The sequence below is a fragment of the Podarcis pityusensis genome, assembly GCF_964106645.2.
Source record: "Podarcis pityusensis genome assembly, chromosome: 10".
Classification (NCBI taxonomy): domain Eukaryota; kingdom Metazoa; phylum Chordata; class Lepidosauria; order Squamata; family Lacertidae; genus Podarcis; species Podarcis pityusensis.
Window position 1 is genome coordinate 47,623,809 of NC_138035.1, and position 12,260 is coordinate 47,636,068.

At 44.4% G+C, this 12,260-nt stretch overlaps 1 protein-coding gene across 4 annotated transcripts in view; it reads right to left on the reverse strand.

The window, feature by feature from the left end:
- RASSF3 (Ras association domain family member 3) overlaps positions 1-12,260 on the reverse strand; it is a 53,689-nt gene that overhangs the window by 16,317 nt on the left and 25,112 nt on the right. The window contains exon 1 of one of the 4 annotated variants that reach the window (XM_081022382.1): positions 7,763-8,461. The exons of 2 other annotated variants lie outside the window; for them this stretch is intronic. In XM_081022382.1, coding sequence (XP_080878508.1) covers positions 7,763-8,446 — 684 coding nt within the window. In that variant the 5' untranslated portion in view covers positions 8,447-8,461. Of the gene's footprint in view, positions 1-7,124; positions 7,524-7,762; positions 8,462-12,260 lie in introns of those variants that run through there. One more of the 4 variants, XM_081022383.1, reaches the window with a different exon arrangement.

Sequence of the window (12,260 nt, forward strand, 5' to 3'; positions counted from 1 at the left end):
ATTGTCAGAACAAATCAAGGTGTTAAGAACATAAGATCTCTGCTGGATCTTATAGGCCAAAGGCCTATTCTAGTCCAGGATCCTGTTCTCTGTTTTTATTTTATTTTAATATGGTATGCTTTATCCATCCCGAAATGATACTGCAGTGTTTTTCTGTAGACAAAAATTGTGAACTGCTGAACTCAGGGTGTACACACACACACACACACACACACACACACACAATTTTAGGAACAGAACCACCCCCTGCACTACAAGCATAACCATTTAAAACTGACTGATAACATAGAGCAGCTCTAAAATGTATTATTTGTATAATTCCACTTAAAAAAAGGAAATTATTACTACTACTCCCACAGGCCAAGTCAAGATCTACAACTGTCACACAACTAGTTCTGCATGTATACAGTGTTGGAGCTTTTGTTTTTCTCTCTCTCTCTTTTTAAATAGTTTTTATTAAGAATTTCAACACCATAAATTATCAAAAACATATCATCTTCATTCCCCCCCCCATTTTTTCCCACCCCTCACCCCAGACTTCCCTCAGCTCCTCTCTCCAGTTTTTCAACACATATTATTCTCTGCATATTATAAAATTGTAAAAATCCTTAAATTGTCTATCTATTATGTTAACAATAATAAATTTGTGTATGTTTATTCAAAACCTGCCAAGGAATCCAAGTCATTTTATTGTTGTTTTTAAGTAATTTGTAAAAAGTTCCCATTCTTCTCTAAAGCCATAGTTGTCCTTATGCTATCAAGACTCTTGCTGCCATTGTCGCATACATAAATAAGTTCTTTAATTTCCTTGGCAGGTATTTTCCTACAATCCCTAACAAGAATGCTTCTGGGTTTTTTTTACAAATGTTAGTTTAAACATTTTCTTCAACTCAGTATATATTATTTCCCAGAATGTTTTAATTTCTCTACATTCCCACCACATATGATAAAACGTCCCTTCTTTTTCTTTGCATTTCCAGCATACATTTGACCCAGTTTTATGCATTCTTGCAATCTGTACTCATGTTATATACCATCTATACATCATTTTCATATAATTTTCTTTCAAAAGAGAGCAATCTGTAAATTTTAGATCTGTTTTCCACAATTTTTCCCAATCTTCAAATAGTATGTTATGACCTATATCTTGTGCCCATTTAATCATGACCGATTTCACCTCCTCATCTTTTGTTTCCCTTTCTAGCAGAATATTATATGCACCTTTCAGCAACTTCACTTTCCCTTCTATGACTTCCTTTTGAAATCGGAACTTTTGTTTCTCAATACAAATGAGCCCCAGGCAGTGTTGCAAACTCAGACATTCTCAACAGCAGTTTTGTGATATGGTGCAGCGATCTGCCATTCAAAGTCAACAACTGCACATGGAACAGAAACCTTAAATTATTTCTTCAGATGCCTGAATTCCAAAATCTCTGATAAGCAGCTTTTTAAAGACACCGGCATTGCATTTTAATTGTCTGAACAAATCAAGGTGTTAAGAACATAAGATCTCCGCTGGATCTTATAGGCCAAAGGCCTATTCTAGTCCAGGAACCTGTTCTCACCATGGCCAACCAGATGCCCACAAACAGAACACATGATTCCCAGCAACTTGGTATTTAGAGGCATGCTGCCTTGCCAGTAGAGGTGCCTGGTGTAACTGCCTATTCATATGCAATGCAATGAGCTCCACTGGGATACCAAAACTTTCGTGATCTTATCTGAAACCCGGATTCAAATGGAGCTAAGGAGTTAAAAACCCCATAGGTGTAGCCCATGGGCCTTAGGTTGTCTACCCCTGGCCAAGATGCTATGCTTAAATATTTAAGCTTTTGCACCGTAACTGTGCTGGGCCCGAGGGTTAACCCAAGCAACACGGTCCAGGTCTGGTCCCAAATCCAAGGATTCCACAAGGAGTCAGTCCAACAGGGCCAAGGCAGGAAACCAGGCTAGGTCAGGCACAGGGTAACAGGCAGGTTCCAGCAAGCAGCAATGTTGCTCCCGCAACCTGGGGTGGGGTCCGGCAGCCTTTTATCTCTGACAGGGTAACGGCCAGTCCTGATCCCCCGGTGACTCACCTCCCTGTCTCGCTGAAAGGCGGGCACTCTTCCTGCGAGTACTCAGGTCTCTCCTTCTCTCAGACCTGAGTCTCTGCAGCTCGGGGGACGTTGGTGGGTTACTAGACCCAGAGGCCGCCTCAGCCTCTCCTGACCCAACTGGTAGTGGAGCAGCTGCACGTGATTGCCCAGCAGAGGGAAACGAGGTAATCCCCGCAACTGGAGCCAGGGCAGGCTCAGGCCACTGACTCGGCTCAGCTGGTGCTTGTTGCAGGGGAACCTGTGCAGACTGGGGCTCTTCAGAATCAGGCCTCAGACTCGGTTCAGATGCCGCCTGAGGCAAAGGAACCGGTGCGGACCGAGACTCCTCTGGTTCTGAGTCTGAGTCCGAGCCCGAGTCCCAGGCCATCACAGCAACCAACTCCCCAAAGGGCTACACGCAATGCAATACCGCACTAAATGTCCATACCAGGAAATCTGACACAATTCTTGGACAAAGATACAATTTCAATTAGTAAAAACACCCATAACTTGGACAAGCACACTGGGTTACTTCAATTGTGGGATACCATATTATTAAATGTGAACCTACGCAGTATATAAGGATAGCATGTTGAAATGCTGAAAGCCCAAATCCATGTGAAATGGGAGCGTAGCCATTATGACGGCATTCCTACACTCAAGACATAGATAGCCTCTTTTTTTTTTGTCAAATCTGAAAAAATAAACCAGTCTCAAGCTGCCTTAAATTGAGAATTATCTTTGTTTTAACTTCAGAAGACGAAGAGAAGGAAAGAGGGAGATGCCTCAGGAAATAAAACAGAAGGAAACATGCCAACCATATGCAGTGCCAACTCTGCAAGTACAACTAAAGTGCTAGCAGATGGGTGGAGAGACTTATATTTGCTGCTTCCTTTGACCTCATTGCCCATGTGCCCCTCCCCTTCTCCAAAGGGAAAATGCAGGCACGCAAACTGCAGGAGCGAGGCATGCTTGCTTATTTACTAAAAACAAATGAGCCCCTACAACTCCCTGCCTTCTGTGTACCTTAAGCAATACAAAAACAATTCACTGTATGTACTCAAAACAAGGCGATTATTTTTTTCATGAAACTAACAATCCACAACTTAAGTTTGCTGCTGCTGCTGGCCTGGGTAGGCGAGGAGCTAAGAGCCTATTTTGACTCAAATGTCTTTTCACTTGGCAACATGCTCAGAATGATTCAATGTGCGCTGCTGCCACTGTTCACCCTAGATGCCCCCTGCCAATCCCCCTTCAACAGATTTTGCACTGGTGTGTTGAACATGACCTATTATGTGACTGGCTCACTAGGTATGGATCAAGTAGCCATACTCCTGATCGGGTGAGAACAAACCAAGTCTTTAATTATAAACGCTAGTTACCAAACCAATGCAAAGGTGTGTGCTTTTGTAAGCAGCTTTCAAATCTAATGAGGGCATAGATGACATACTTTGGGTTGCTTCACAAATACACAAGTGCCAATCCAGAGTTCAGCCCTGGATCAATCAGACTTCTACACTTTACACATTTCTGCTTTCTTTCTCCCCTTGCACACACTTTAAAAAAACAAAAACCCATGGAAAGCCCTTTGCCATTACACCCAAACCCACAAGCTGTGGTTTCCACAATCCCCTCCAAGCTGAAATCAAACTGTGGTTTCGAGGGGATGCACAATTCACAGCTTGTTGATTTGTATGCGAGACGACCTATGATTTCTATGAAAGCAAAAGTAGCTAACTGAAACAGAGACTACAACAGGAAGGAGAGGCAATATACAAGCAATTCCAACCATAGTACTGACCTTTACCAGGAAACTCATCAGCTTTCTAAATGAGAAATCAATAGAAAAAACTTTAATGTCGACAAAAAACTCCACTCCAGATTTTCAGGAACTGAACCTCAAATGCAAGGTAACAGGTTTCCCAGTACCCTGCAGCATTATTTCAGAAATGCAGCAACGCTCAAATATTTGTTCTAGAATCAGTGTTAGGAAATAGTGTGGTTTAGAGGTTAAAATGTTGGGCCAGGACCTGGAAAGCCAGGTTTCAAAACCCCACCCAGCCATGAAGCGACTGGGTGAACTTGATGACCAGTTACTGTCACTTAGGCCTAACCTAATAATAATAATAATAATAATAATAATAATAATAATAATAATAATTTATTATTTATACCCTGCCCATCTGGCTGGGTTTCCCCAGCCACTCTGGGCGGCCCCCAACTGAATATTAAAAACACAATACAGCATTAAACATTTAAAAACTTCCCAAAACAAAAAAGAGGGGTTATAAAAGTAATGAGGAAGCAGACGGTTCCACTGGTCTCAACATATTTAAGGAGAAGTATTATGCTCATAAGGGATGTGGGTGGCTCTGTGGTCTAAACCACAGAGCCTAGGGCTTGCCGATCAGAAGGTAGGCGGTTCGAATCCCCGTGACGGGGTGAGCTCCCGTTGCTCAGTCCCAGCTCCTGCCAACCTAGCAGTTTGAAAAGCACGTCAAAGTGCAAGTAGATAAATAGGTACCACTCAGCGGGAAGATAAACGGCGTTTCCGTGCACTGCTCTGGTTCGCCAGAAGCGGCTTAGTCATGCTGGCCACATGACCGGGAAGCTGTACACCGGCTCCCTCAGCCAATAAAGCGAGACGAGCGCCGCAACCCCAGAGTCGGCCACGACCGGACCTAATGGTCAGGGGTTCCTTTACCTTTATTATGCTCATGAATTCTAAGTTAATCAGTTTATTAGACCCCAGTTCCTGACCACATGAACAATCTGTGCCAAATACTAACTGTAGGGCTTAATAGATATTTATAAACCAGTTTTGCAAGAGCTCAGAGCACTTCCAATATGGTACCACACTAAAGATAGGACACTAATCTCTTTATCACTCAGGTCAGGCACCAAAGAAAGTATAGAGTATCAGCATAGCTCACTCTGAAAAGCTCACTGTCATTTTGGTGGCCTAGGTCTTTTAGATTCTAAATGCTACATATGGGTTTAATCTGTTTTATAGTACAGTATTTTCTGTTCCTAGTATTTCACATTGTTTTATGTGGTCTTCAAGTTTATTCTTGTTATTGTTTTTACTTTTTCTGCCAAATTAGACACTCAAGAAAGGCTTCTAACCTGAGAAGTATAATATACAGAAACCAAAATCCTCAGCTTTGAAGATTTTATAACGAACCACACAAAACTAAAGGCCACTGTACTTTCTCTGCATGACTAGTGGAGTATCAACATGTTTTAGTCAAAGTGGGAGTTCCAGCGATTGACACACAACTCTCTCCCACAGATGCATCAAATGCCAAGTTTAAAGGAATAGGAAAAGATCAGCTTAGTCCACAATTCTTAAAAAGAGAAATAATCTTCGGTAAAATCCACTTTGTCCCTCTCATATTTCTATTTGTTTCACCAGAATTCTGTGTTGCTAGTTCACAAAGCTTACACACCCATAGACTCCTTGTTCTTCCGCTGTGTCTCTGCCCCTGATCTTTCTTTCCTCCAACTTGGGCACCCTCAACAACACCTGTTGTCCTCTTCGGTGATTCTACCCATTGCAGCCCAAAAGTTTGTCTTATGCCTGGAGCTTCCTCCAAGCAAACCTGCTTGGTGCTACTTTTTTCTTCCAAATCACAGCTCACAGCCTGCTCTTGTCTTCAAAACCTTTGCCGTAATTCTTTAGTCCTCATCCCCAGCAGAAATGAACCCCATATTTGCAATTGCTAGCATTCATCCTCAGCTATTCTTCCTCTTTGCTTTTTCTACACTGCATTGCTTTGTTACCCTTGCTTCTTCCTATCAACCTCTTAACTTTCTTTCTGCCCTAGGGTAAATTCAGAATGTGAGCTGCTTCGGAGGATGGACCACTCTTGCTTATGTTACTCTATAGAACACTATGTACACTCAGGACACATACCACTTAAATGCAGTGTGTTGCTCATACTCCTTATCTGCCTATTCCTGCCCACTTTTTAATCACTGACTGTGTTTCTGAATCAGTGCCAGGAGTGGAGGCTGAACACTGCCCTGTTGACATCATTAAGGACTGCTGCAACATGTTGCCTGCAGCCATCTCCTAGCAACTATTAAGAGTCTCTAAATATTGAAAACCACTTGGGAATAGCCAAAGCCAATCTACATATTGAAATGACAAGGTTATCCTTACCTTAGGATGTATAAAGTCCAGGAATTAATACTAGCTGAATTCTTAACCGCTGCTGTCACCCTGATCCTCTCTGAAACTGCTGTTTCAAAACTTTTAACACAAAGTTTGGAAGAACCTTATTCCATTATCATTCCACTATGCAAAAGCTCTGGCACCCTGAGAGTCAGATGGCAACCCTGCAATTCTAACAAGATCACAGCCAACTCAGCTTAGTTTAACAGCTTTAAGAAATTAATAGCAAAATATTAATGTCTACAGTATTAACAGAATATCAAAGCATCTAGAATACCACATTGTCGCCACTGCATTTTAAATCATGACATGCATTCTTGAAATTATTTTGAGAAGGAGAAAAAAATAACCTGCACATGATGACCCTAAAAAGAACCCTAGAGTTTATGGTGTCCAAAATTAAATGCAAAACTGCCTTATGAGAAGCACTTGCTCATGCAGGTGATCCACACAACTGGATGTGTGTTTTTAAAAATGTACTATTTTTCCAACACGTTTAGAATAGTGTGCTAGCATCATATTTGTAAAACACTCCATGCATGGAGTTTGGGGTAAAAGTCTTTTAAATGCTTTGGTTACTTGAAGGCCTTTTGCATGCCAATTCCCATTTAAATACAACTACCTGGGTCAGGTGCATATGGTGTTACAGAAATAAAGTGCAGCAATTTAAAAAACTATTTGTACAGTACTTTCTAACTATTAAAAATCCCTGGATATTGAAAACCACTTAGGAGCAGACACAGACAACCTCCACATCATTATGAAGGGAAGATTATATCCCAATTAAGGCTCCGTTAGTGTGTTAAAAACAATTCAAATGATTATGATTGCCGGGTTGGGCTGAGAAGACGAGGCAAAAAATCCGTTACCTCCCAGGGAACTATAGGTTTTTTTCTATTTATGCGCTTTCCCAGAAATCCTACAACGGTTTGCACGAGAGCGGCGGCTGCAAGACCATGCGGTTTCAGGAATAACGCATGAGCAATCAGACTTCTCTTTTCCCCGGTCGCATCATGGGAGATCATTTTTTCCGCCGGGAGAAGTTCTGGCTCACGAGGAAGTGAATCTACTGAGAAAGCCCGCTTTTCATGCTCAAAGGTCGCAGCAACGCTGCTCGAGCTAGCCCAACGGCTGGAATCCACACGTGCAGTTCCACCGAAAGTCTGGCGCGGGGGTGCGAAGAGAAACCTTGGGGATCCAGCCCCCCACCCCAATGCTTCTGCTTGCCTGGACTCTGCTCCCTCTGCGATCATCCGGAAGTGGCACCCGGCACCCTCCAGATCCCGCTGGGACTTGGGGACGGAACCGGGAAAGCGCCACGAGGGGCTCCCCAGAAACTTAGGACTTAGTTTGGCGTGGGGCGCGGGGACAGAGAGCGAGCCTGGGAAGAACACGTGGGGTTGCAGCGGAAGGCGCGGCCTGCTGCGGGTCAGGCCAGGGCAAAGGCGCTCTTGCTCGGGACGGGGAGGATTCCCGCCCGGCGAAAGGAGGGGGGGGGCTCGCTTACTTGCAGACTCGGCTTGGCTTTGGCGGGGCAGCTCCTGAAGAAGGAGGTGCGGGCGGTGAAGAAGAACTCCTCCGACTCGGACTCTTCCCAGCTGCTGTAGCCGCTGCTCATGCTGCTAGTTCCCGTGGCGCGCCCTCCGTGCAGCAGCAGCAGCAGGGGGGCCCGGGCGTCCCTGCCGCCACCGCATGGAGACCCACCCGGCCGGAGCTCGGCGGCGGACAAGTCCCGTGGTCGCTGCGCGCCGCAGCCTGGCCGGCGGCGCACTGAGGCCGGCTCTCCTCTCGGACGCGCTTCCGCGGAGGCAGCGCCGCCTCCCGCCCGGCCAGCCAGCCAGCCAGCTAGCCGGGCCTTCCTCCCTCCTCCTCCCTTCCCCCGAGTGGCCGCGACTGGGCAGCTTCCCTGAGCCGCCACCTGCCTTGAAGCTGGGCGGGAGCTTCTGGCTCGCCTCCCTTTCCCCTCAGGAACTTGGCTCGCTCGCGCGCGCGCGGGGACTGCGCCCTCTCGCTCCCGCCTTGCAACAGGTGAGCCGGGAAAGACGAGGCCGCGCTTCTTCCTGCGGAGATCAGTTAGTGCTCCTCCCCAAGCGCCGTTTGGCTCCTGGGCACCTCGCCGCCAAAGTTTCGGCCCAGGCCGGCTGCATGAGCTAATATCCGTCGGAGATAGCGAGCGTTGATAGGCGCGCATTCTTGCAAAAGCGCTTCAAGGGTTGGCAAACGGCCCTCATTGTCAAGGGCACCTCCTTAGTTCCAGAAGAGCTCATCTCTTTTAAGAAACAAAATAAAAAAAATCCTTCCAGTTGCTCCTTAGAGACCAACTAAGTTTGTTATTGGTGTGAGCTTTCGTGTGCATGCATACTTCTTCAGATACTCTTTTTTAAGAGAACACGACGGGTGTCACTTAAATCTGGTCCGACGCACCTCTGGTTTTCTGAATGGCACCAAGCCTTGACAAGTATCAAAAGCTCACAGAAGAATACTGGTGTCAGAGCCTCAAAGGACCACACAGGTGTCAGCAAAGCGGGTGACACCTTTACATTTTAAAAGGTGATATATCATGGAGCTGGAGCAATCAAGACTGCAATCTCAGGCTCATTTTGGAGTAAGCTCCATGCAGACTTCCAAGTAAACATGCAAAAAAAAAGAAAGACCAGGCTGCACACTAGGTGCAATTTTAGTACACAAACTGGGAGTAGATGGTGAAAGGCAGATTAGAAATCCCCAAAAAATCAATTATAAGTACTCATAAAAAAGGTAAAGGGACCCCTGACCATTAGGTCCAGTCGTGGCCGACTCTGGGGTTGCGGCGCTCATCTCGCTTTACTGGCCGAGGGAGCTGGCATACAGCTTCCGGGTCATGTGGCCAGCGTGACTAAGCCGCTTCTGGCGGACCAGGCAGGAGCAGGGACCGAGCAACGGGAGCTCACCCTGTCGCGGCGATTCGAACTGCCGACCTGATCAGCAAGTCCTATGCTCTGTGGTTTAACCCACCACCTGCGGTTTAACCCACCACCTGCGTCCCTATAAGTACCCATATCCTAATGTAAAAGGCACTATAGTCAACAGAACTAAACAGTGGGGCAGAACAGGTTCAGTCTATGGTATGTGTGTGTGTGTGTGTGCGCGCAAGCAGTTTTTAAAACCAGGTTATCCCACAAAACGGACAGTTAGTAAAGTTGTGGACATGGGAGTGCCTTATGGGATGGCGGGAAGCAAATTTCTCTTCAGATAAAAGACAATACTTCTGTAGCTATTTGTTGCCAAGTGGCAGAATCATAATACTCTGATCGTAAGCATGGTTATGCTGAAGTGAATCTGACTCTTTATTGGGTCTTTTAGTCTAGGTTTCCTGCAGATGAGGAGTTTGCCACCTGTACATTCCCTGGCACATTTTGAACATGGTTAAAAACACAATGCTGAAATAATACAGCAAAGTAATATAATCTGAGTCTTAAAAAAAAAGACAGCACAAACATGGTAGGCATTTTAAAAATGTTCAGTTATTAATTCCACAAAACCAAAGCAAGTATAAATATGTTCTAAAGTTGAGTTGCAAATAAAGTTCCATAGTCAGTGTTTCCATAACTCTGAATATCTAATTGCATGTTGTCGGGATGAAAAGGAAGGAGAAAGAACAAAAACAGTTGTTACATGAACACTGTACTGTCTGGTTTGTAACAACTAATACCATGCTAAGATGCCTGAAGTTATATTGATTTAGTGTCTGTATTTGCATTTTTTTAAAGCTACTGGCAAAACACTTAACTGCATCAACAAAGGAATGAGCATATACGAATCAATGCTTTGTGTTAGCTTTCTGCCAAATTTCACAGTAAAGCAGAGAATATCATCCTCTGTGTCCTCCTAGTACAAGTTATGCATAAGTACTTTTCAGGTGGACAGCATAGCACTTTTTTCTATTCACCACTGAGTTCCAAAGCATGCTCTTTATAAATTATGAGCCAGGCATGCAAATGAAGGTTGGCCTGCTGGCTGTAAAATTTTAATTGGACTTTGAATTATAGTGTGTGAGACAGACAATATGCTTCACAGGGGCCTTATGCTTTGCTTATGGACAACAACCAGAATTGCTACTTGTTATTCCTTGAGCCTCTTGCTCTATAAGACAATGGCAAAATCACATTACAAAAGAAGAAAAGTAGCTTTCTTACACCCAAAACTGATGGGTCCTTTAGTAAAGTATCAGGAATGTAAATAGCCGTTCATTTGTGCTATGAATTCCTTTTGTGAGGATAGGCTCCTTTTTGTAAGGAGGTTTTTAGGAAATGCAAGTCATTTTATTTCAGACCTAGGTTAACTACACAACCTTGATGGCAGAAAGTGAGGAGGAATTAAAGAACCTTTTATTGAGGGTGAAAGAGGAGAGCGCAAAATATGGTCTGAAGCTCAACATCAAAAAAACGAAGATCATGGCCACTGGTCCCAGCACCTCCTGGCAAATAGAAGGGGAAGAAATGGAGGCAGTGAGAGATTTTACTTTCTTGGGCTCCATGATCACTGCAGATTGTGACAGCAGCCAAATTAAGAGACGCCTGCTTCTTGGGAGGAAAGCAATGACCAACCTCGACAGCATCTTAAAAAGTAGAGACATCACCTTGCCAACAAAGGTCCGTATAGTAAAAGCTATGGTTTTCCCAGTAGTGATGTATGGAAGTGAGAGCTGGACCATAAAGAAGGCTGATTGCCGAAGAATTGATGCTTTTGAATTATGGTGCTGGAGGAGACTCTTGAGAGTCCCATGGACTGCAAGAAGATCAAACCTATCCATTCTTAAGGAAACCAGCCCTGAGTGCTCACTGGAAGGACAGATCCTGAAGCTGAGGCTCCAATACTTTGGCCACCTCATGAGAAGAGAAGACTCCCTGGAAAAGACCCTGATGTTGGGAAAGATGGAGGGCACAAGGAGAAGGGGACGACAGAGGACGAGATGGTTGGATAGTGTCTTCGAAGCTACAAACATGAGTCTGACCAAACTGCGGGAGGCAGTGGAAGATAGAAATGCCTGGTGTGCTCTGGTCCATGGGGTCACGAAGAGTCGGACACGACTAAACGACTAAACAACAACAACAACAAGGTTAATTTTCCACAACTGCAACTCAGGCATACAGTAAAGCAGCGTTTGAACTAACGGCTACTGCAAAGTTATTTGAAAGGGTAACATGTATTGAATTTTTGACTTCCTCTTGCCTATTTATTTCCAAAGCCTCAAGTTAAATCTGGGAACTTCCCTTTCTCCCTGTGCACTTACTGAATCATTCCTATCAATTTCTTTGATTTTGTCTTTTTAAATTTTGTCTAAGGTAGTAATCCTAACCTGCCCCCCCCCCCCCAATGTTGTTGGCTGGGGAGAGGTAAGATGTAGCGCTGTCTCTCTGCCAATGATGAGAAGCAGACACCCAAACTACTCCCTTGCAGGTGGGAAACATCACTGCTGGGTCTCCTCTATTGTTTCAGTGGCTTGAGGGTTTGGACCTGTAGGATCCAAAACATGGCTCCTCAGACCCCTCAGCAATGCCAAATATGGCTAAAAACTGCCTCTCCACTTTCCTTTCTGATCAAATTTCATATGTGTCGTGGTGACTCAGATGCTCCTGTCTTTCCTTGCCCCAGTTCTGCCCATCTACTTATAAGTGGACCTGATCAGAACCTTTAGAATCACATTTCATCTTTAGAATAAAGATTCCTGTATGTTTTTACAGATAGCCAATCAAAAGCCAGTTTTTTCCAATGCACAAAATTAATGAAATGTTGTATCAGAAGACAAATAACATGGCAAAAATGGGAATTTAAAACACACCCTTAGACATCTAGTAGTGCTCTGTATTTACGGGAGTCCTGATGAATCACTTTGAACTGTAAATGTTTCAAGACGTTTTAGTTAATACTGTGAATGTTTGAGGGAAGGAAGTAGAAGGATAATTATCCGTCTAGGAAAAATGACTAACCATAGCATCTGGTGTTTTAAGATACAAATCAGCTGG